At 44.0% G+C, this 25,294-nt stretch overlaps 1 protein-coding gene across 1 annotated transcript in view; it reads left to right on the top strand.

The window, feature by feature from the left end:
- pggt1b (protein geranylgeranyltransferase type I, beta subunit) overlaps positions 1-25,294 on the top strand; it is a 78,933-nt gene that overhangs the window by 6,023 nt on the left and 47,616 nt on the right. Inside the window, exon 2 of the mRNA XM_063069167.1 lies at positions 15,561-15,679. Coding sequence (XP_062925237.1) covers positions 15,561-15,679 — 119 coding nt within the window. The remainder of the gene's footprint in view (positions 1-15,560; positions 15,680-25,294) is intronic.

Here is a 25,294-nt window from a genome sequence, read left to right as displayed (position 1 = left end):
GTCGGTGGTGGGGAAACTGCTGGAGTCAGTTATCAAGGATGTGATAACAGCACATTTGGAAAGCGGTGAAATGATCGGACAAAGTCAGCATGGATTTGTGAAAGGAAAATCATGTCTGACGAATCTCATGGAATTTTATGAGGATGTAACTAGTAGAGTGGATAGGGGAGAACCAGTGGATGTGGTATATTTGGATTTTCAAAAGGCTTTTGACAAGGTTCCACACAGGAGATTAGTGTGCAAACTTAAAGCACACGGTATTGGGGGTAAGGTATTGGTGTGGGTGGAGAATTGGTTAGCAGACAGGAAGCAAAGAGTGGGAATAAAAGGGACCTTTTCAGAATGGCAGGCGGTGACTAGTGGGGTACCGCAAGGCTCAGTGCTGGGACCCCAGTTGTTTACAATATATATTAATGACTTGGATGAGGGAATTAAATGCAGCATCTCCAAGTTTGCGGATGACACGAAGCTGGGTGGCAGTGTTAGTTGTCAGGAGGATGCTAAGAGGATGCAGAGTGACTTGGATAGGTTGGGTGAGTGGGCAAATTCATGGCAGATGCAATTTAATGTGGATAAATGTGAAGTTATCCACTTTGGTGGCAAAAATAGGAAAACAGATTATTATCTGAATGGTGGCCGATTAGGAAAAGGGGAGGTGCAACAAGACCTGGGTGTCATTATACACCAGTCATTGAAAGTGGGCATGCAGATACAGCAGGTGGTGAAAAAGGCGAATGGTATGCTGGCATTTATAGCGAGAGGATTCGAGTACAGGAGCAGGGAGGTACTACTGCAGTTGTACAAGGCCTTGGTGAGACCACACCTGGAGTATTGTGTGCAGTTTTGGTCCCCTAATCTGAGGAAAGACATCTTTGCCATAGAGGGAGTACAAAGAAGGTTCACCAGATTGATTCCTGGGATGGCAGGACTTTCATATGAAGAAAGACTGGATGAATTGGGCTTGTACTCGTTGGAATTTAGAAGATTGAGGGGGGATCTGATTGAAACGTATAAGATCCTAAAGGGATTGGACAGGCTAGATGCAGGAAGATTGTTCCCGATGTTGGGGAAGTCCAGAACGAGGGGTCACAGTTTGAGGATAGAGGGGAAGCCTTTTAGGACCGAGATTAGGAAAAACTTCTTCACACAGAGAGTGGTGAATCTGTGGAATTCTCTGCCACAGGAAACTGTTGAGGCCAGTTCATTGGCTATATTTAAGAGGGAGTTAGATATGGCCCTTGTGGCTACGGGGGTCAGGGGGTATGGAGGGAAGGCTGGGGCGGGGTTCTGAGTTGGATGATCAGCCATGATCATAATAAATGGCGGTGCAGGCTCAAAGGGCCGAATGGCCTACTGCACCTATTTTCTATGTTTCTTGCCTGTCACTAAGGAAGATTTAAATATCTCTGCTAGAGCCCCTGCAATTTCTGCACTTGCCTCCCACAGGTTCTGAGGGAACACCTTGTCCGGTCCTGGGCTTTTATCCATCCAATTTGCCTCAAGACGGCAAACATCTCCACCTTTTCCTCTGTAATCTGTATAGAGTCCATGAAACTGATGCCGTTTTACCTTACTTCTAATCTCAGTAACCATCTCCTGAGCAAATACAGATGCAAAAATCCATTTAAGATCTCCCTCATCTCATTTAGCTCCATGCATAGATTACCACTCTGATCTTCCAGAGGACCAATCTTGTCCCTTGCAATCTTTTGTTCTTAACGCGTCTATAGAATCCCTTGGGGTTCTCCTTCACCTTGTCTGCGAGGGTAATCTCCTGCCTTTTTTAGCCCTCCTGATTCCATTCTTAAGTGTTCTCTTGGATTTTTTATACTCTGTCAGTACCTCATTTGTTCCTACCTGCCTATACCTGCTTTGCACCTCCTGCTTTTCCTTAACCAGAGCCTCAATATTTCTTGAAAACCCAGGCTTCCTAACTCTGTTATCTTTACCCTTTATTCTGACAGGCACATTCAATCTTTGTGTTCTCAAAAATTCACTTTTGAAGGCCTCCAACTTGCCAAGTACACCTTTGTCAAAAAAACAGCCTGTCCTTAACCACACTTGCCAGATCCTTTCTGACACCATCAAAATTGGCCTGCCTTCAATTTAGAATCTCACCCTGCGGAGTAGTCCTATCTCTTTCCATATTTACTTTTGAAACTAATGGCATTATGATCACTGGATGAAAATGCTCCCCTACATAAACTTCAGTCACCTGCCCTGTCTCATTCCTTAATAGAGATAAAGTATTGCACCCTCTCTCTTGTTGGGACTTCTACGTACTGTTTAAGGAAACTTTGCTGAACGTGTTTGAGAAACTCTACCCCATCTAGTCCTTTTATAGTAAGGGAGTCGCAGTCAATATGTGGAAAGTTAAAATCATCCACTATAACAACTTTTGTTTCTTACAACAATCTGTGACCTCTCTGCAAATTGGTTCCTCTAAATCCTGTGGACTGTAGGGTGGTCTATAATATAGCCCCATTAACCTGGTTGTATCTTTTTATTCCTCAGTTACACCCATGAAGCATCACTATATGAGTTCTCCAGTCTGTCTTGACTGACCGCTGCCTGATATTTTCCAACTAATAACGCCATCACTCCCTCTTTAATCCTTCCTGCTCTGTCATGTGTGTAAGGGGGTTTCGACTTCTATGTTACTGCAGAGGCTAATTAAAATGGCATCTTTGTTATGTTAATCTGGGGAATACGGCTTTGTTGTGTTAAACGCTGAGAAAGTTTGCGCTAGCAGCTTGTTTTGGTTTTGAGTGTGATAAGAGGGTGCTATTAACCAATTGGGATAGTTGTTATGGTTTTGGTGTATTTGAAGATACTGTATGTGTGGGGTTTTGGGGCAGAACCATGTCTGGTCCCTACCAGACACTCAGCTATCATGTGTGGCTCCAAGTAGCTGTTTGCATGCACACTGGTGCAGCGCTATGACAGGCCAGCTAAACCAGCTGAAGATAGCCGGCAGGTCTCGTATGCCCAGTGAGACAGGGACATGCCTGTCCTAGCATGCGAAGTCAGCTCTGCTGGACTGGCGGGTGAGATCCCATGGCCAGGAAAGCGTTTTTGCAACACTGTGGAGAGCAAAGGGCATGATGAGGCACAAAAGGATTCACGGTCATCCACTGCAACCAGGGAAGACTCCAGTTGTGACGCCTACTCGTACCACTGGACCTCGATTTCCAAGGTCGAGAGAATGAAACTGCCCCAACTTTTCTACTTTATAGACTCTCACGCAGCTTTCCTGTCCTTGTAGGACAGGGGTCCCCAACCTTTTTCGCACTGCGGACTGGTTTCACATTGACAATATTCTTGCGGACCGGCCAACCTGGTGGGGGGGGGGGTGCGTAGGGTTGTCAACGGACAAGAGTAGCAGTCAGATACGCTGGGGTTTCCCCGAAAAGACTACAATGACCATGAAGCCTTGTGCGGGCACCAGTGCACATGCGTAACTTGCGTGTACGATTTCTTTCTACAAACCGTTTTTGGTAATTCTGTTCGGGGATGGGGTGTTAATCACGACCGGAATATAGATGATAATTAGCTAATACACTCAATTCCGTTTCTAAAAGGGTTTACCTAACGAATTTAATATTGAACACACACAGCGCATATTTTTCTCACATGAATATAGTGATAAGTCAATTATCAGGGGAGCTTGAAGTAAAAGTTGAACGAACTTCCAGCAGAAGTGGTAGAGGCAGGTTCGATATTATCATTTAAAGAAAAATTGGATAGGTATATGGACAGGAAAGGAATGGAGGGTTATGGGCTGAGTGCAGGTCGGTGGGACGAGGTGAGAGTAGCGTTCAGCATGGACTAGAAGGGCAGAGATGGCCTGTTTTCGTGCTGTAATTGTTATATAGTTATATAAGTCAATAGCATCATAAAATTTTAAGTATCGTGTGGATATTAAACACGCAGCACATATTTTCCCCATACGAACATATAAAATCATTGCAACACACCAATATTGCTGAAGCAGAGGGAGCCCTGGGCTTGTTTTCCTGCAACAAGACGGTCCTATCGAAGGGTGACGAGAGACAGTGATACTCGAACGGGATTCTTAATGTCCAGTCTATTCCGCAATTTAGTTTTCGTTGCATTCATTGCAGGGATACATTGGAAATGGAAGCAACGTTTTCAGTGCTTTCGTGGCTATCTCAGGATATTTAACCTTGACTTTGATCCATAATGCCAGCAGAGATGTTATGTCAAATGTACTTTTCAGCCCGCCGTCATTTGCAGGCTCGAGGAGTTGATCTTCTTCCCGCGCTGAAGTGGATGAGGCGCGGGTAATGACCTCGCATGCGTAATGGCTGATCAGTGGCCGTGACCGGGAATGAGGAAAGGTGCAACTGCCTCCAAATCATATCGTTTCCTCGCGGCCTGGTAGATCATGCTCTGCAGCCCGGTGGTTGGGGACCGCTGTCGTAGGATATGAATGTAGTGTTCTAATTTGTTCTGTATTCCATTTAAATGCATAATTTGTTACTCCGTTAAGCAGTAGCTGAAGGGTCTTGGCCGGAAACGTCGACTGTTTACTCTTTCCGATAGATGTTGCCTGGCTTGCTGAGTTCCTCTGGCATTTTGTGTGTGTTGCTTGTCTTTAATACCTTGTTAACTATTTCCATGAAACTTTAATATATTAGGGCAGCCGCTTAATTGGGTCAAAATGTACTGGTCCCAGAGTGCCCCAATTAATCAGAATCCACAGTATTTTAATTTGGATCTTATTGTCATTATGTTAGTTTCTGCTAACTTTTATTAGTTTATTTTTGAAACTTGAATACTATTGATGAGGCCAGCAAATGCCCTGTTTTTTGTTTTGACTAAGGTAGGTCATTTCAAGGCATCACCTACACTGGTAGATCTGGAATCACAAAAGGCTATACCAAGTAAGGGTGCCAGCTTTTTCTCTGCTGAAGAACATTAGTGGGCCAGATGAATAACGATGACTGAGAATTTTTAGTTGTCTTTAACTATATTCTTCTATATGACCCTTAGCTAGTTTTCTTTGGTTTTATCCATTGTTAACATTTCCATATGATTCAGGAGGCAACTCAGATATGTGTTGGCTGTCAGTAATTCCATTTTCCAACCTATTTCCTTCTACCTGTTCTACCTTGAATTCCATTATCACCCTCCAGGTTTGCAACAGCCATTTAACAACAAGCAATGCGTATTTGGGATAGGGGAGCAGTTGGGCAATATCTATGCAGATATGGGGAGAAAGATGTAAACGCTGCATAGCGCTGGAGCTCAGGCTCCAGCCCATGTTTCTAGAGCTGAGCAGCTGCACACCTGCACCTCAAGTGTCTCACTGCTGTTTCCTTAATCTCAAGGGCTTTAATTTTGCAAACAAGTTTGTGTTCTGCTTGCCAAGACCTGGCCAGATGGAAAAAAAAAAATCCCCCTTGGTGTAAACTGCAAAACTAAGACTATTATTTTGATTAGCCTTCAGTTCATGCAATTCAAGCCATAACTGGTGAATTTCCCCATGGTTCAAGAGAGGAGGTGTGACAGCTTGGCCTGAACCGAGACCTGCTGATTCTGTTTTGTTCCGTGATATGAGAAATGACACTTCTATGTTTTCAGCCCTCTGTTACCCCTGAAAGCCTTGTTCATACCTCATCCCCTTGAGGCTCCACTTCTCCAACAATTTCTCAGCTGAGATTCTTACATTCAAAACTAAGATCACTTTATTTCTGATGTAAACGAAATGACGATTTGCCCAAGCTGTTGTGTGACTGCTAATAAAGCTGACCCATCCTTGATTGATGTTAAACACAAATAAAACACAATTTTTACAAGAAAAAACACAAATAGAACAAAAAAGTCTAAACTGAAATGATTAGTTAGGGTTGTGCCAGTTGGTTTAAGAACGGAGTGACTGAAGGGAAATAAGGTGTCCTGAACCCAGTAGGACTATTGGGCCTCTGTACCCTGATGGTAGGTGCAAGAAGATGGCGGAGGTACCAGTGGTGGGCAAGGTTCTGCTGTGATGTATGGGGCAGAGTCCACTGCCCTCTGCAGCTTCTTGCATTCCTGCACATTCGGATTGTTTAGACTGTGATGCAACCTGTAAGGATACTTTCAACAGTACATGTGTAGACGTTTGTTTGAGTGTTTGGTGACAATCCAAATCTCCTTAACCTTCTCAAAAAGCAATGCTGGCACGTCTTCCTTGTGATTAACTGAGGCCAGGGCAGGTCATCTGAGACATTAACGCCTAGGAATTTAAAACTGCTGATTCTCCACTGTCAATTTCTCCCCCCTTCCTTCCCCCTGCCCCAGTATAGATTGGTTGGTGCTAAGCACCACTCAACCAGGTGTCCTGTCTTGCTTCAGTAAGGTGATTTCATCACCGCATGTGGTTTGTCCAACAACAGTGGCATTGTTGGTGAATTTGCATATGGCACTGGAGCTCTGCATGGCCACAGTCATTTATGTAGAGTGCAGAGCAGGCGTTAAGCCTGCAGCCTTGAGTTGCACCCATGTTGATTGTCAGTGAGGTGGAAATATTGTTACCAATCCTTGCTGAGGTCTGCTGATGAGAACGTAGAGTATACAGTTGCAGACGGAGGTACAAAGCCCCACATCTGGAAACTTGGAGATGAGTTTGGAAGGAATAATTATGTTGAATGCCGAGCTGCAGTCGCTGAGCAGCAGCTTGACGTATGAGTTGCTGTTGTCTAGACGGTCCAGAGCAGAGTGAAGAGCCAAAGATGTTACATTTGCTGTTGGCCTGTTGTGACAGTAGGCACATTGAAGCATGACCAGGTCATGTATGGGGCAGGAGTTAATTCATACCATAACCAGCCTCTCGAAGCACTTCATTGCAGTTGATATAAGCGCTACCAGGCAGTAATCATTGAGGCAGGCCATTATGATCTTGGGCACCCATACAGTTGATACATTTTTAAGAAGGTGGGAATTATTGTATGTACTGCTTGCAGTTTGATACAACAGTATAACTCTGAAAGGTGCTGTTCTTCGTAGTCATAGAGTAAGACAGCACAGAAACAGGTTTTTGTGACCCAAGTTGTCCATGGTGGCCAAACTGCTAAGCTAGGTTTTACACGCTTAGCTGATTGCTAAATTAGACGTCCCATTTGTCCATGTTTGGCCCATATCACTTGTAGCTGTCCAAGTGTCTTTTAAATGTTATTGTGCATTTTCCAACCTCTTCCTTTGGTAACTTGTCCCATATGCGTGAAGAAGCTACCTTTCAGATTCCCTTTTAAACCTTTTTCTTCTTGCCGTAATCCTAAGCCCTCCAGTGTTTGATACCCTCTTTCTGGGGACGAAGACTATGTATTCACCCTATCTATGCTTCTCCTGATTGTATACACCTCTATAAGGCCACCCGTCAGTTACCTACACTTCAATGAATAGCATAGTCTATTCAATCTGTCCCTGTAAACTCACACCCTCAAGTCATGACAACATTTGGATATACATTCTCCCGTGGAACTGGAGTTGTATGTAAGGGCAGATGGAATAGTCCAGTCTTCACTGGTAATTGTCGGCTTTGGTCAATAGTAGTTCTGCTGTTTCCGAGTCATAAAGTTACAGGTTCAAGCCCCATTTGTGGAAATAAAACAAGTAATCTGTTAATACAGTATATTAGTGCAGCAGTGACTTATAATTGGAATATTAGAAATACACTTGAATTGACTTTATTTCTTTTTTATAAATTTTATTTTTATTTGGATAAGGGGTTCACAATTATCATGTACTTTTTTTCACACATATAACCTTTTCCATTTTTTTATATGTATAAAACTACAATTATTTATACATTCTTAAGTTCACATTGAGATGATATAAAAGCAAAATAAACATTTAAATAGATAATTATGTACTGTGGTAAATCTAACCTATTAGGCTAAGTAATGAAATTAGTTGTTAAGAAAAATGGTAATAATAGTTTCCATACAATCCTTCTGGACCATTTCCACTGGTCCAAAATGTTGCATACAAGCCTATATACCAACCATTGTAGGTGTTTATATCCCAATTTGTTCGTGCTTGTTCCTGCCCGCAGACATAATTATCCAATCCCTATGTACTTATTTACTTAATTTTTTCATTTTTTTTATCCCTTTCCCAAATCTTTCCCTTTACTTGTGTTAATTCTCTATTTTCCAAAAAAAAACAACAACAAACATTTAGACTAGGGGTGCTTACGTTAGCAATATTACTGTGTTGATGAGAAGAGCAATATAAATCATTAGGAGAGTCATCTAAAGTCTGCTCGCATTGGGGTTATATATTCAATCCATTTATTCCAGATTCGATAAAATGTTTCTTTTTGAGTTCTCAGGGAGTAGGTCAACTTTTCCATTTTAAATATTTCCAAGATAATTTCGTACCAATCTTCTAACGTAGGTGGTATTGGATTTAGCCATTTTCTAGTGATTGATTTCTTACTTGCCGCTAACAGGGCCTGCAGCAACTTTATATCTTCCTTCTGTTCAAGGAACAATACATGCCCCAAATAGAGCGTCTCAAAGTTCACAGGTATCTGGGACCTAAGTACCTTAACTAATGTTCTATGAATACCTTCCCAAAATAGACTTAATTTAGGGCAATCCCAGAAAATATGAAAATGATTTGCCTCCTTAGAGCCGCACCTTCTCCAACACATCACATTTGTATCTTTATATTTTTCCTGATATGGGGTCTTGAAGTATCTTATAATGTTTTTCCAACAATGTTCTCTCCAAGTCAAAGAATTAGCCGAGGACCATTGAAAGCTGCAGATTTTCCCCCAAGCCTCCTCTGAAAGTACCAACCCTGCTTCTTTCTCCCACTTCTCTTTAATATACAGTGTATTTACATTTTTAGCATGGGAGAGTGCATTATATAGGCGAGAAACTGATTTACTAGGTATTGAACTGCAAGCCGAATTCAGAATCTTGAAAAATTCTAATTCTACTGTTGATAGGTCTGTATATCTACAACTCTGGTTAACATAGTTTCGTATTTGAAGGTACCTAAAAAAGTCATTATGTTCTAGGCCATGTTTGTCCTGCAGGATTTGGAAACTTTGTAATACTCTTTTATCTATAAATGAGAGGTAGGTTGTAAGACCTTTCTTTATCCATAGCTCAAATCTTTTATCTCCTCTGTTGGGAAGGAATTCGGTATCATATGCACACCATCTAAAGAGTTTTAGCATGTTATTAATTCCACATGAATTAACCACCTTCTGCCATACTTTTAATGTAAGATTTATCCAAGCATTATTAAATTTTTCCAACTGGGCCATCAATCCTTTGTCAGCTATTGAGGCCTGAAGAGGAAAACTGTCAACTAATCCAAATTCTATTTCCTTCCATCTAGCCTTATATTCCCTATTACACCAATAGAACAGAGGGGTTATCTGTGAGGCATAAAAATAATTTCTCAGGCAAGGAAGAACCATACCTCCTCTTTCCTTCCCTAACTGTAAAGTGTTATATCGAATTCTAGGTTTCCTTCCTTGCCAAATGAAGCGGGAAATCCATTTGTCCCATTCCCTGAATTGATTATCATCCACCTCCACTGGTAAAGTACGGAAAAGATATAATAACTGAGGAAGAATATTCATTTTTATAGTATTTATCCTTGAATTTAAACTTAAAAAGGGGATAAGATTCCATCTATGCATATCTGCTTTTATCTCTGAGATTAATGGCCCATAATTTACCTGTGACAGTGTTGAAAGATCCTTCGGCAGGGTTATTCCTAAATATTTTAATGATTTAGCTTCCCACTTAAGATGGTATGTATCCTGCAATTTTTTGGATGGTATATAATTTAGGGACATAACCTGCGTTTTCTTTACATTTATTTTATAACCTGATATTTTCCCAAAGTCATCCAACAGTGTAAACAATCCTATAAATGATTTTTCTGGTTCACTCAGATAGACCAAAACATCATCTGCGAATAACGCCACTTTCTGTTCAATCCCTGCCACCTTGATACCTTTTACGATTTCGCTCTGTCTTATTAGTTGGGCAAGTGGTTCAATATATAGCGCAAAAAGGAGAGGAGAAATTGGGCATCCCTGTCTAGTGCCTCTCTCTAAAATGAAGGAGTCAGAGAGGTCCCCATTTATCTTAATTCGGGCTGTTGGGCTGTCATACAGAGTCTGAATTACTTTAACAAACCTTTCTTGAAAGCCGAATCTTCCTAACACTCTGTATAGGAATGCCCAACTAACCGAATCAAAAGCTTTCTCAGCATCCAATCCTACTACCATTGTCTCTGTCTCGTTCTTATTAACCTGTTCTAATATGTGCAGAGTTCTCCTTATGTTGTCCTGTGTTTGTCTTTGTTGAATAAATCCAGTCTGGTCTAAATGGATTAGGCCAGGTAAAAGCTTTTCCAATCTGCGCGTTAATATAGATGTAAATAGTTTGTAATCTAAATTAAGAACACTAATTGGCCGATAATTGCCACATTCTAGTTTATCTTTACCCTCTTTAGGAATAACTGAAATAATCGCTTCTCTCCAGGAAGGTGGAGTTTCTCCTCTCTGCAAGATCCAATTAAAGGTGTTAAGTAGTAATGGGGCTAACTGTGTCTTCAGGGACTTGTACCACTCTGAGGTAAACCCATCAGAACCCGGGGACTTTCCAGCCTTTAACCTAGAGATGGCCACGTTCAGTTCTTTGACAGTTACTGGTTCTAATAAACTTCCATTTTGTAAATCTGTAAGTTTAGGTAGATCTAAAAAATTCAATACACTGTCTATATAGGGCTCATTGGGGGCCCGGGGTTGGGAGTACAGCTCTCGATAATATGTTTCAAGACTCTCTTGAATTTTCCCTATTGTACTCTCCACAAGCTTTGTCTTTGGATTCTTTATTTTATGAATTGTATTGTCTGCTTGTTGTTTTCGTAATTTATATGCTAATAATGTAGCTGATTTACCTCCTACTTCATAATTCTTTTGTCTCAGGTAAAGAAAATTTCTTTGAGTTTCCAACGTATAAATATCATCAATTTCACTTTGCAATTTCCTAATTTCCTGTTTTCGATTTGAATTACTTTTGTTGCTATCTCCAACTTGAAGTTGTTTTAATTTTCCTTGAAGGTCTGCTAATTTTTGTGCATTGATTTTTTTCATGTGAGTAGTAATGGAAATAATTTTCCCTCTCAGTACAGCTTTCAATGTATCCCATGAAATCACTGGTGATGTTTCTCCCGTGTCATTAAGGTCTAGATATTCTTTGATTTCTCCCCTTAATCTCTCCAGTACTTTTGGGTTATTAAGTATATGTGAGTTTAGCCTCCATAGTGTTTTCCTCATTTTCCTTTCCAGGATTAGAGACATAGAGACTGGGCTATGATCCGACAGATCAATTGTTGCAATATTACAGTTTTTTATCCTGAGTCTATCTGTATTAAAGATAAAGAAATAGTCTATCCTTGAATAGGCTGAATGAGGGAAAGAGTAATATGTATAATCTTTACTAGTAGGGTGTAATTCCCTCCAGACATCTATAATTCCCAACTCCTCCATCAATGAATTCACTTTCCGAGTCAGAGGTTTATTCTGAGTAACTATTCTTGAAGAATCTAATATAGGATTTAATCTAATATTAAAATCCCCTCCACAAATTACTACCCCTCGAGAACTGACCATTAGGTCAAAAATGTGTCTATAAAATGACCATTCACTACCTGGAGGAGCATAAACATTCAGCAATGTTATTTCTGTACCTTCTATTCTTCCTGTGATTTTTACAAACCGTCCTTCTTTGTCTCTAGTCTCTGAAATATGTTCATAATTAAGAGTACTTGATATTAAAGTAGCTACCCCTCTTTTGTGACTCAATTTATATGATGAATAAAATACATGCTTAAAGCCCATTCTTTTTAATTTTCCATGTTCAGATTGGCTCATATGTGTTTCCTGGAGGAAAGCTATTTGTGCCCTCTCTTTTTTCAATTTAGACATAATCTTATTTCTTTTAATTGGATTCAAAACTCCATTAACATTATAGGAAATTATTTTTACCAATTCAGTTTGCATTTTTCTCTAGTAGAAAAAAAGCACTCTTCTAACCAAACAGTAAGCAATCCCTTCTCAACAGTAAACCAAGACATATAACCACACCCTAGACATTTCTGAACGTATAACATTTGAAAATTTTCCCCGACTTCCCACAGTGAGGCCTGAGCACCGACCCGCCTCAGTTCAGAGGGATAACCTCTATCTTCACCCTGTGTTAGAGGGCCCTCAGCAGTTTGAATAATCATAGAGAATTTTCTCCTATTTATGTCTCGACCATATTGCTATCATTCAAGTTATTCCGCCTAGATTATTTTCAATTACCAGTTTTCATTTTACTTTTAAGTCCGATTTACTCTTTTCAGTCATTTCTCTTAATTAATCTGTATCCTCTGTACATTCGCGTCTGAATATTTGCAGCTTTTCCTTGTAGTTTGACACTCTGTTTCGAGTGGAGCGTCCTCGCCCCACTAACTGCCATGACTTCTGCCGAATCCTCTCCAGTAGCGACTCCGGTTGGGTGATAACTTTAATAGGTAGTCCCCGGTCCGCCAGGTCCGACGTTGCCTCCTCCACCGTAGCGTAAGTTTTTGTCCCTTCGTCGTAAAAGACTCTCAGCCGAGCTGGATACAGGGTCTGGAATCTGATGTTGTTTTCCTTCAGGACTCTCCGTGTTTCCGTATATTCCTTCCGTCTGGCAAGAATCCCCGGTGCGTAGTCGTGGTCTAAACTGATTTTACAGTTGTTCCACATGAAACCTTTCTTTTGCCATGCTCTTTTAAGCACCTCTTCCTTCGTTCTGTAACTGAGAAATCTGATCAGAATCGATCTGGGCTGGGCGCCTGCCAGAGGCTGTGGTGCCAACGCGCGGTGAGCCGTTTCTATCTGTAGGTCTTTTGCGGCCGGCATATCAAGGTTCTCTCTAAGCAGCTTCTCCACGAAGGGAATCATCAATCCGGGTTTACCTTCGGTTCCTTCGGGAACTCCGTAGATCCTCACATTTTCCCTTCTCGAGCGGCCGCCTTGATCTATTAGTTTCCACTGGAGTTGGTCTTGTAGCTTCAGCATTTCTGCTATCACCTCCTCTGCATTTTGTAGCTTCTCTTCAATTCCAACAATCCTCGCTTCGGCTTCATCTATCCGCGAGTTAGTTTTTACTATTTCTCCTTTAATATCTTCCAGCTGTTTGCTGTTATCTTGTCGGAGCTCGCGAATCTCTCCGAGAATCAAAGACAGAGTCACCGATTCCCCCTCATTATCTCCGTCCTGGCTTGCCGTGGGAGAGCTAGGCCCTTCGCCTTGCTGCATCTCTTTATGTTTATCAGCCTTCGAAGCGGACTTTTTATTCTTGTTCTTAGACATCATCCTTGCCCCTTTTATTAATATAGTTATGCAATATTAAGTATTTGTCTAAATTCGATTTTGGGGCAGTTTACCTTCTTTTTTGTCGAGAGACCTTTTCCTTACGCCGCCATTCCCTTGATGACCCGGAAGTCCCCCTGACCTTATTTCTTACATTCTTCACATGGTGGTGGCATCTGTTAGTCTTGCGAGACCATGGATCTGCGCCTGGAAGGTTTCCAGGGCGCGGGCCTGGGCAAGGTTTTATGGAAGATCGGCAGTTGCCCATGCAACAAGTCTCCCCTCTCCATGCCACCGATGTTGTCCAAGGGAAGGGCAAGGGCTGATACAACTTGGCACCGGTGTCATCACAGGAGTTGCCAGAATGAGGTTGAAGGCAATATCGTACTGCCTTAGGGACTCCAGCTCCAGATTTGTCCTCAGGGTTTACTCCAGAAGCCTTTCCCGTGAGTGGGTATGGCGGCAAGACAGCGGAGGTTTGAAATCAGAGTTTTCCCACTCTTAGATGGACTACCTTCCCAGGCTGACGAGCTCCATCTACCCGAAGCACTGGTTTTAAGGTGCCAGAACCGGCCTTCGCCCCTTCTCCTGTCAGTAGAAACAGTTCCACCAGGCTTAGAGGCTAAGCTACACGAGAAGGCCAGTAGTTGGACTTGGCTGTCAGAGGCTATTTGAGTCGCATACCGTGAGGAGCACAAGCTTGTCCCCACTACCACTCCTCGCCTTGACAACCTTCCAGGAGTAAAAATCTTTTACGTTACGTCTCTGAATGTGCAATGTGCAAATTGTAGTAATTTGTAATAAAAAGTATGTACAGTAAGACATACAACAGAACGGTCAATGTAGCTTAGAGATACAATTGTGTCAGCGTGAATTAATCAGTCTGAAGGGCTGGTGAAAGAAGCTGTCCTGGAGCCTATTGGTCCTGGCTTTAATGTTACGGTACAGCTTTCCAGATGGTAGTGGCTGGAACAGTTTGTAATTGGGGTGACTCGGGTCCCAAATGATCTTTCTGACCCTTTTTACGCACCTGTCACTGTAAAAGTCTCGAATAGTGGGAAGTTCACATCCACAGATGTGCTAGGCTGTCTGCACCACTCTCTGCAGAGTCCTGCGATTGAGGGAAGTACAGTTGCCATACCAGGCAGTAATACGGCTAGTCAGGATGTTCTCAGTTGTGCTCCTGTAGGAAGTTCTTGGGGTTTGGGAACTCATGCCAAACTACTTCAACCATCTGAGGTGAAAGAGGCACTATTGTGCTTTTCTTCAACATGCAGCCAATATGTACAGACTAAGTGAGATCCTCGGTGATGTGTATTTCGAAGAACTTGAAGCTGTTCACCCTCTCAACCCCAGATCCATTGATGTCAATAGGGGTGAGCCTGTCTCCGTTCCTCCTGTAGTTCACAACTAGTTCCTTTGTTTTTGCAACATTGAGGGAGAGGTTGTTTTCTTGACACCACTGTGTCAGGGTGATGACTTCTTCTCTGTAGGCTGCCTTGTTATTATTAAAACCAATCAATGTAGTATCATCTGCCGATTTAATTAGATTGGAGCTGCGGGTGGCTCCATTGTCTGCTTTTTCATATGGTTATAAAGTAACATACAGTATTCAAAATCAAGTCAAGCAGTGATCAGGGTTGTGCTGGCTGTTTCCAGAGCCAGATGTTTGCTGGGAAGTAACTGTTCTTGAACTTGGTGGTGTAGGACTTAAGGCTGCTGTACCTCCTGTTCCTTCTGTTCAATGGTGGGGTGCTTTTAGAGAAAAACAGGACAGTTGAACTTTCAAGTTGTTCTTTCAACTTCAGCTTGCAAGTTTGATGTAATTTGCAACTGAATATTTCAAAAAGTGAGTTGCACAAGACGGCAACTGAGCTGCAAGTTTTGGGCTCAGATTTTACTGAATGAGTTGTAAACCTGGAAATAAGTTGAAAAATTATTAGCTCAAACTTTTTCCCTTTAATGCATGTATTACAAGAGTACCGCAGAGGACATCTTCTAGGGTGCCATATGTTGTTTACAATGAAAGAACTTCACACATAGCTAAATGTTTTGTGTATGTCTTGTAGAGATTCTGCAAATGCTGGAAATCTTGAGGAACACACAAAAGGTGCTGGAGGAACTCAGCAGGTGATATCCGTGGGATGAATTGATGATTTATCTGTTGTATTTGCAGATTGACCATTGCTTTCTTTGCATTGTCTGGTCTGGATATGCTGAGTGCCTTGCATCTGGTGGATAAAGCCAGCATTATTGAATGGATTTATTCCCTGCAGGTCCTTCCTACTGAAGACAGTGAGTGAGTTTTTGTTTTTGATCTTGTAGTCAGTGCTTTGTTGAAGATGTGTTTGCATTTTGTGCCTTTGCACTTTGCCTAATCTTAGCAATTTTGATACATGTTCTAATGTAGGATTTTTCATTAACATTTTCAAATACATGATGCTGTTAATTGGTGGTGGGAGAAAAGGTTTGCTTACTAGATGTGAGGTGCATGACATGTATAAACGTCAATCTGTGAATTGTACAGATTATGAAGTTGCCAGAAATTTCAACAAATAAATGTTTTTGGGTTAATTCTTCTGATATTAAATTTAGTTTTGTCCCATTCTGGAGTGTAGAATTCTCGAATCATCACTGTTTCAAATGCTTTTAAAATAAAGACTATGTGACCTTTTAATGAAGGTTTTGGGCATATTTGGATTGAGAGGATATTCACCTGGATATTGCCTAGATTGGAAGAATTCGGTGATAGGGGGCAGATTGGATAAGATGGGTATGTTTTCCCTCGAGTTACAGAGGCTAAAGGGTGCTGTGGCAACCCACTTTCTAACACACGCGAACCAGCTCACGAAACAGCGCGCACAGGCAGAGAGGCCGGCCCCAAAAAGGGCTCCAGGCCATCTTCACCAGCAGGAAAGGGTCTGGAAATATGCTTTCCCCACAGCAGTCCCGCCCAGGGAGGGCGGGAACGGGAAGGCTTTAAAGCAGGCCGCGAAGTTTGAATTAATCCTTTTTCATCGCATCTCTAACTCACTGACTACGTGTGGTTATTTTAGCGCTGTGTGTAGCACACCGCTACAATTGGTGACCCCGATGGCCCATACGATATTTGGACCAGAGATGACCGACGCCGCATCCGTTCACGCAGATTCGTTAAAACTGCCAAGCTTTTGGCCGCTGCGACTCTGTCTGTGGTTCAAACAAGCAGAAGCTCAATTCCACATTCAGCAGATTACCTCCGATTGCACTCGCTACTACTACGTGCTGAGCTCCCTCGACCAGGAGACAGCTGCACAAGTTGAGGAGTTTATACAGTCGCCCTCGGAGGACGGCAAATACACAGCATTCAAAGCCCTGCTCATAGGGACTTTCGGACTCTCACGGCGTGAACGAGCACGCTGCTTAATGCACCTGGATGGTTCGGTTGACAGGCCGCTGTCGGCATTAATGAATGAAATGCTGGCCCTGGCTGAAGGACACAAACCCTGCCTCATCTTTGAGCAGGCGTTCCTAGAGCAACTGCCCGAGGACATATGCCTGCTGCTGTCCGACGCAGATTTCAGCAACCCCCGGGAGGTGGCGGCCCAGGCAGATGCGCTGTGGAATGCCACGAAAGAGAGAGGGGCGTCCGTCGTGCAGATCACTAAGCTGCGTGCCCAACGGCAGACCAGACCAGGCCCGGCAGCAGAGCCTACAAAACTCGGTGACGTGAGTGAGGAGCCCAACGAACAATGGTGCTTCTACCACCAGCGGTGGGGCACAGAGGCCCGCTGCTGCAGACCACCCTGCAAATTCCCGGGAAATGCCAGGGCCAGCCGCCACTGATGGCTACGGCGGTTGGCCATCAGGACAGCCTTCTGTATGTCTGGGACAAGCAGTCGGGACCACACGTTTTGGTCGACACCAGAGCGGAGATCAGCGTCTTACCTCCAACGAGTTACGACACCCGCAACAGAGAACCCGGACCCACCCTGAGGGCTGCAAATGGCAGCACAATACGGACCTATGGCACCCGCACGGTGTGGCTACAGTTCAGCTCCAGCCGGTTCACGTGGGATTTCACACTGACCGCCGTGGCCCAACCACTCCTGGGGGTGGATTTTCTGCAAGCCCACAGCCTGCTGGTCGACCTGCAAGGGAAGCGATTGGTCCACACCAAGACTTTTCAAATGTTCTCCCTGGGTGAAGCAAAGTTGCCAGCCCCACACCTGGACTCCATCACACTGTCCAACAACGAATTCACCAGGGTCCTGGCAGATTTCCCATCAGTACTGACACCGCAGTTCACGGCAGCCATACCCAGACACGGAGTACAGCACCACATCCCGAGCCAGGGACCACCCCTCAACGCCCAGGCTCAAAGGCTTCCCCCGGATAAGCTCCAACTGGCGAAAGAGGAGTTCAAAAAGATAGAGGAATTGGGGATCATACGACGGTCCGACAGCCCATGGGCCTCCCCCCTGCACATGGTGCCCAAGGCAACGGGGGGGGGGGGCTGGAGACCATGCGGTGACTACCACAGACTGAACGAGGCTACAATGCCAGACCGCTACCCTGTGCCGCACTTCAAGACTTTGCAGCAAACCTACACGGCGCAAGGATCTTTTCCAAGGTAGACCTCGTCTGGGGATACCATCAAATCCTGGCACATCCGGACGACATCCCCAAAACATCACTCATCACCCCGTTTGGACTTTTTGAATTCCTCCGAATGCCGTTTGGTCTAAAGAATGCCGCACAGACGTTCCAGCGGCTAATGGACGCGGTGGGATGCGACCTGGACTCTGCATTCATCTATTAGGACGACATCCTCATAGCCAGCAGTAGTCGTCAGGAGCATCTGTCCCACCTCTGCCAGCTCTACTCCCGCCTGAGGGAATTCAGTCTTACAATCAACCCAGCCAAATGCCAGTTCAGACTCGACACCATCGACTTCCCGGGCCACAGGATGACTAAAGGCGGGGCAACCCCGCTGCCCGCCAAGGTAGACGCGATCCGCCACTTCCCCCAACCCAACACAATCAAAGGCCTGCAAGAATTCGTGGGTATGGTGAATTTCTACCACTGTTTCCTCCCCTCAGCAGCCCGAACCATGCGACCCCTGTTCACTCTGATGTCGGGTAAGAGCAAGGACATTACCTGGGACGAAGAGGCCGCAGCCGCTTTCGTTAAAACCAAAGAAGCCTTGGCAAACGCCGCGATGCTAGTGTACCCCAGAACGGACGTTCCTACTGCCCTCACGGTGGACGCATCCAACACAGCAGTCAGTGGAGTGCTGGAACAACTCATCGAGGGTCGCTGGCAACCCCTGGCGTTCTTCAGCAAGCACCTACGACCACCCGAACTCAAATACAGTGCTTTCGACTGGGAGCTATTGGCACTATACCTGGCAATCCGGCATTTCAGGTACTTCTTAGAAGGTAGGCCCTTCACCGCGTTCACAGACCACAAACCCCTTATCTTTGCGTTCACGAAGGTGTCCGACCCCTGGTCGTCCCGCCAGCAGCGACATCTGCCCTACATCTCCGAGTACACGACGGACATCCGGCATGTCTCGGGAAAGGACAACATCGTGGCGGACACACTTTCCAGACCTACCATACAGGCCCTGTCCCAGGGGGTGGACTATGCAGCGCTGGCAGAGGCACAGCAGGCAGACAATGAGATCCCTAGTTACAGGACTGCAGTCTCCGGTTTGCAACTTCAAGCCCTCCCCATAGGCTCAGGTGAGAGGACCCTACTGCGTGACATAGCTACCGGCCAACCCCGCCCCGTCGTCCCGGCAGCCTGGCGCCAGCGAGTTTTTGAATCCATTCACAACTTAGTGCACCCTTCCATCAGGACAACTGTCCGGCTGGTCGCCAACAGGTTCGTGTGGCATGGGCTTCGTAAACAGGTCAGTGAATGGGCCAAAACGTGCATGCAGTGCCAAACAGCCAAGGTGCAGTGGCACACCAAGGCTCCGCCGCAGCAGTTCGAACCCACCCACCGGAGGTTCAACCACATTCATGTGGATATCGTGGGGCCCCTGCCAGTGTCACGAGGAGCACGGTACCTCCTAACTATGATAGACCGGTTCACCAGATGGCCAGAGGCGGTCCCGCTCACCTACACCACCTCCGATTCCTGCGCCCGAGCACTGATCGCAACCTGGGTAGCACGCTTCGGGTTTCCAGCCCACATTACCTCCGACAGGGGCGCCCAGTTCACCTCCAGCCTGTGGTCAGCTATGGCCAGCCTTTTAGGATCTCAGCTACACCACACAACTGCCTACCACCCACAGTCGAACGGGCTAGTGGAGCGTTTCCACCGACACCTGAAGTCGGCTCTCATGGCCTGCCTGGAGGGGCCTAACTGGGTGGATGAACTTCGCTGGGTCCTGCTCGGAATCCGCACGGCACCCAAGGAAGATCTGCACACCTCGTCGGCCGAGTTGGTGTACGGTGCACCCCTGGTCGTCCCAGGAGAGTTCATACCAGCCCCAAGGGGGCAAGAGGAATAACCCGCAGCAGACCTGGACAGACTACGTGAGAGGCTCGGTAACCTGGCCCCCATACCCACTTCACAGCATGGACAGAGCCCAACCTGCGTACCCAAAGACTTGCAGAACTGTTAAGTTTCTTTTTGTACGACGGGGCGGACACCGGGCACCGCTACAGCGGCCCTACGAGGGGCCGTTTAAGGTGATCAGGAACAATGGGTCCACGTTCGTGCTGGACATTGGGGGGAGAGAGGAGGTTTTCACGGTGGACCGACTCAAACCGGCCCTTGTGGACGGCGCAGCCAGTCCGGGCTCAGGCACTGTGGTGCAGGGGCAGACCTCCCAAACAGAGGCCGATCCAGACTGTGGACACTGGGGGAGGTATCGCCGGTTCTGGGGGTGGGGGGGGTTATGTGGCGACCCACTTTCTAGCACACACGAACCTGCTCAGAAAACCGTGCGCAGGCAAAGAGGCCGGCCCCAAAAAGGGCGCCAGGCCATCTTCACCAGCAGGGGGAAAATCCCGCGCGCGGAAAGGGTCTGGAAATATGCTCTCCCCACAGCAGTCCCGCCCAGGGAGGGCGGGAACGGGAAGGCTTTAAAGCAGGCCGTGAAGTTTGAATAAACCTTTTTCGTCGCAACTCTAACTCACCAACTACATGTGGTTATTTTAGCGCTGTGTGTAGCACACCGCTACAGTGCCCTGATTTAAAAAGTCTTTAAAATTATAAGAGGCGTAGATAGTCATAATCTTTTAACCCCATGTTGTTGCCTCAATAACCAGAGGACATAGTTTAAGATAAAGGGAAGTTCTAAATAGGAATTACATGGGAAGTGCTATTTTTAAACATAGTGGTTGATATCTAGAACTCAGTTGCAGAGTAGTTGGTAAAAGTCAGTGGCTATGTTTAAGAGACATTTAGGCAGACACTTAAAAAGATACAGACCTAATGTAAATCAGAATCAGGTTTATTATCACTTAGAAATATCATGAAATTAGTTGTTTTGCGGGAGCAATAAGTTGCAATACATAAAATTTATTATAAGTTATGATAAGAATTATTTTTAGATAGTCCAAAAAGAGAGCAAAATAGAGTGTGTTCATAAACAGTTCAGAAATCTGACGGCGGATGGCGTTTCTAAAATGTTGAGCGTGTCTCTTCAGGCTCTTGCACCTCCTCCTTTATGGTAATAATTTAGAAGAGGGCATATCCTGAATGGTGAGAGTCCTTAATGACGAATGTGGCCTTTTTGAAGATGTCCATGTTCCTGGGGAGACTGGTGCCCAAAATGGAACTGTGTGAGTCTATAACACTCTGCAGGTTTTTATGATCCTGTGCATTAAAGCCTTCATACCAGGCAGTGAGGCAACCAGTTGGTTTCTTCTCCCTGGTACTTCTGTAGAAATTTGCTAGAATTTCTGACAACACATAAAATCTACTCAATCTCCTAATAAAGTATAGCCACTGGCGTGCCATCTTCATGATTGCAGTATGATGCACTCAGGATAGATCCACAGAGATTTTGATGTCCAGGAGCTTGAAGTTGCTCACTCTTTCCACTGCTGATCCCCTGATGAGGACTGGTGTGTGTTCTTCCAACTTCCCCTTCCTTAAATCAAGAAGTCCATGATCTCAGTGATGTTGAGTGTGAGGTTGTCGTTGTGACACTACTTAACAAGCTGATCTGTTTCTTTCATTTTCACCTCATCACCATCTAAAATTTTGCCAACAATTGTATCATCGGTGAAATTATAGATGACAGTTGAGTTGCGCCTAGCTACACAGTCATGAGTATAGAGAGAGCAAGGCAAGTACGATTAGTGTAGACGACAAATGATTATAAACCACGTGGGCCAAAGGGCTCATTTCTGTGCTGTACAACTCTGTCTCTATGATTATTACTTCCAGGATTTTGATGAGTTATTTCTAGACTTGCTGCAGTCATTTTGGTGAAGATACTTTTATCATGCTGTTGTAAAAGGAACACCAAGATTTAGATCCAATGGTGGTACATTTACAAGTCAAAATATTGTGCCATTTGGAAGGCAGTCTGCCTGTAGTTGTGTTTCAATGTATTGTATCTATTGCCATGTGCCTCTTGGTGGAAGGCATTATGAGTTTTGGAAGTGCTGTCAGAGTAACTTCGGCAGATGTTTTCTAGATAATGTGTACAGAAGTAGTAATATGATAGTGAAGAGACTATTTAAAGTGGTGTGTAGGATACTGATCAAGCAGGAGACTTCAACGCAAATGCTGTTGTCCATCTTGAAGGTTGTTAAATTTGTGAGTGGAGAGTAGTCACTATGCACCTAGCCTGTACCTTGTAGAAAATGTCACAGGTGAATCACGCGCTGCAGCACTCCATGTTTCTAATCTTTTCTTGGGGTCTTGGTGTTTATGTAAGTGTTTCCAGTTGAGTTTCTAATCAGTGGTAACCTTCTCGCGCATAGAATGGTGATGGTTGGTCACTACGTGATGGAATGCTTTTAACTGTTTAGGATGGGTGGTTAGATTCACTTATTAGAGATGGTCATTTTATATTGGTTTGTTGGCAAGGGAAGTTTCTTGCCACTTCTCAGGTCCTGCAGGTAACAGTTTCATTATTGAGGAAGCTACTTTCAAATGAAAGTTTTGCGATAATTAGTAAACTTATTTGCCCTGCCTTTGTGATGGAAGGGAGGTCATTGTTGAAGCTGAAAATGGACTTGTGACTCTGTCCCAGGAAATTCCTGCTACGGTATCCTGACGTTGGGTTGACGTCCAATAATTGTAACAATTTTCCTTTTTGCAAAGTGTTGTCTTCAAGAATGATGTGCCATCAAATTCTTTTGTTTTCCTTCTCTGCTTGTGTTTTTATTAGAGTGCCTCATGTATTTATATGCCTCATGTTTTTAATATTAAAGTTGCCTCATTGAAGTGATAAAATGTGTAATATTCTAGCCCAGTAGCCTGAGAGCTGCTTAAACTTGTGATGCTACCATTTATTTGTATTTGGTGTAATAAACATCATTGAGTTGTACAGCACAGAAAAAGATCCTTTGGCCCATACTTGCCCATACTGACCTAGATATTGTATATGTTTAAGCTAATCATATTTTCCTTTCAATGCTTGTCATACCTGTGTATATGCAGTGGATTCCAGTTAATTGGAACACATCAGGACCAGTACATTTTGGCCCAATTAAGCAGCTGTCCCAATTATCTAAGGTTTCATGGAAATCATTAAAAAGGTACGAAAAATACAAACTACTGTTTAACTGAGTAACGAATTATGTATTTCAATGAAATGCAGAACAAATTGGAACACTATCAATATTACTACAGTAATATAAAACTGTGTATCAGTTTGTAATGGTTACCAATAGAGGAATTCATTGAGTGTATGTGGGCATTGTACTTGATTGGTAAACTCTCCATTCCTAGCCCCTTAAAGCATCAAGGTTTAACAACTTTCCCAATACACAACAATTTCTTTTTATCAGTTCCTGACATTTTGAACAACATAACATAGTTATGTGATCCATTGTTTTCTTTGAACCTGATAGCGTTGCATTTTGTAGCAAAGGGAACTGTCTGGCATGGCACGATTTTGAAGATAAAGGCCTGTTTCATCAACATTGTAGGTATCACCTGAATAAAATTTTTGAAGTAAGTTTGGGAGATTTGTAGGTTTCCATGCTTCTGCACTTACAATATCAACACTATCTTTCTCGCAGTGTGCTTTCTTGAATTTAGTGTGGTGCCTACATTTCCATCGAGACAACCAACCATCTGTTCCTTTAAGATCTTCGTGAACCAGCTTTTTAGCTAGCTCCTCTGACTTGTTTTTTTTTAAAACATTGGTCCACTAACACGCACACTTCGTCCAGTTGCAATAGAAAACTATTGATTAAGGATTGATTGAGAAAACCTCTTGAGCATCCGGATCCTTATCTTCATGCTTTTGTTAGTGGGATGTTCCCTGTTGTCCCTCATGTAATGCCCATTCTTCTGGTGGTTTATCTTGCAGATGTATCAAGCGTGTAATTGAAGATTTCGGCATCCCAGTTATCTCTGCCAGCTGACAATGAGTGATGTTAGGCGGATGGTTTTTAATTTGATTGTATAGGCTAATCTTTTTGGCTAGTGTTGAATTTTTTCATGGCAGAGATCTCAATTTTTTTTAATTCAGAAATTTAAAAAAAACAATTATCAGATATCACTGCTTTGAATCGGCTTCTGTTGGTCCAAATGGATAACGTTACAACTGTTCACCCTAAGCATGGTGTAGTGTCTAAGGTCCACACAAGTTCACATGACTGACTGTCTCCTTCCCCAATTAAGTGGCACTGTGTCCTAAATAAACAAAAGCAATCCTGACTATTTCCTCTATTTTTGTTTTTTGAGTTATCCCAAATAAGCAGCGTCCCGATAACTGATGGCCCAATTAACCAGAATCAACTGTACTCCTCAAATGTATCCAATGTACCTACTTCAGCTGGTTCCATATACCTACTACCCACTCTGTGTTTCAAAGGTTTCAAAGGTACATTTAATGTCAGAGAAATGTATACAATATACATCCTGAAATGCTTTTTCTTCGCAACCATCCACAAAAACAGAAGAGTGCCCCCAAAGAATGAATGACAGTTAATTATTAGAACCCCAAAGTCTCCCTCAGCTTCCCTCCCTCCCACACATAAGCAGCAGCAAACAACGATCCCCCCTCTCCCCACCGGCAAAAGAAAGCATTTGCATCCGCCACCAAGCACTCAAGCGTGAGCAAAACAACAGCAAAGACAGACTTGCAGTACCCCAAAGACTGCTCATTCACCCGGTATTCGACATACCACAGGCTCTCTCTCCCTAATAAGGGAGAAAGAGGTATCTGCATTTCCCAGCGAGAGGGGAGACATAACAAACAACTCGCTGGTTTACGATGTTAAAAGTCCGTTGCATCCCTTTTTCCAGGCTCTGTGCCCAAAGATCTCGGGTCTCTGGGCACACAGTCTTAGATCTTCCATCTCCCACGACACACCAATCTCCTGCCCCGACGCTGACCTCTGATCCCTCCCCGTCTCCAGAGCCATGAAATATCGAACCTCCAAAGGCAAGCGAGGCTCTTGGGCTGCGCCTTTGGCGTGCCAGTTGTGAAACCCTGAGAGCGGGTCCCATTCCTGCAAGAACCATAGTCAGTGTGTAACTCCAGGTCAGGGTCTTCAAAAGAACCCTGTGTAAGTTGCTTCTCAGGTTCTTATTAAATCTTTCACTTCTAATCTTATTCACCATCCTTGCAAGAATGATCGCTCACCCTATCTATACTCTTCAAGATCTTGTGTACTTCTATTAGAATAATAATCCTTAAGTTCAACAATCTGAAGAATTGCATGGAAGTTGAAAGTTTATTTTTGACAGGACAAGTTGGTTTCCATGTTATATGAATTTAAA

Source organism: Mobula hypostoma, chromosome 16 (assembly GCF_963921235.1).
Source record: "Mobula hypostoma chromosome 16, sMobHyp1.1, whole genome shotgun sequence".
In the NCBI taxonomy this organism is placed as follows: Eukaryota; Metazoa; Chordata; class Chondrichthyes; order Myliobatiformes; family Myliobatidae; genus Mobula; species Mobula hypostoma.
Note: the sequence above shows the minus strand (reverse complement) of the source record. Positions and strands in the feature narration are given on the sequence as shown.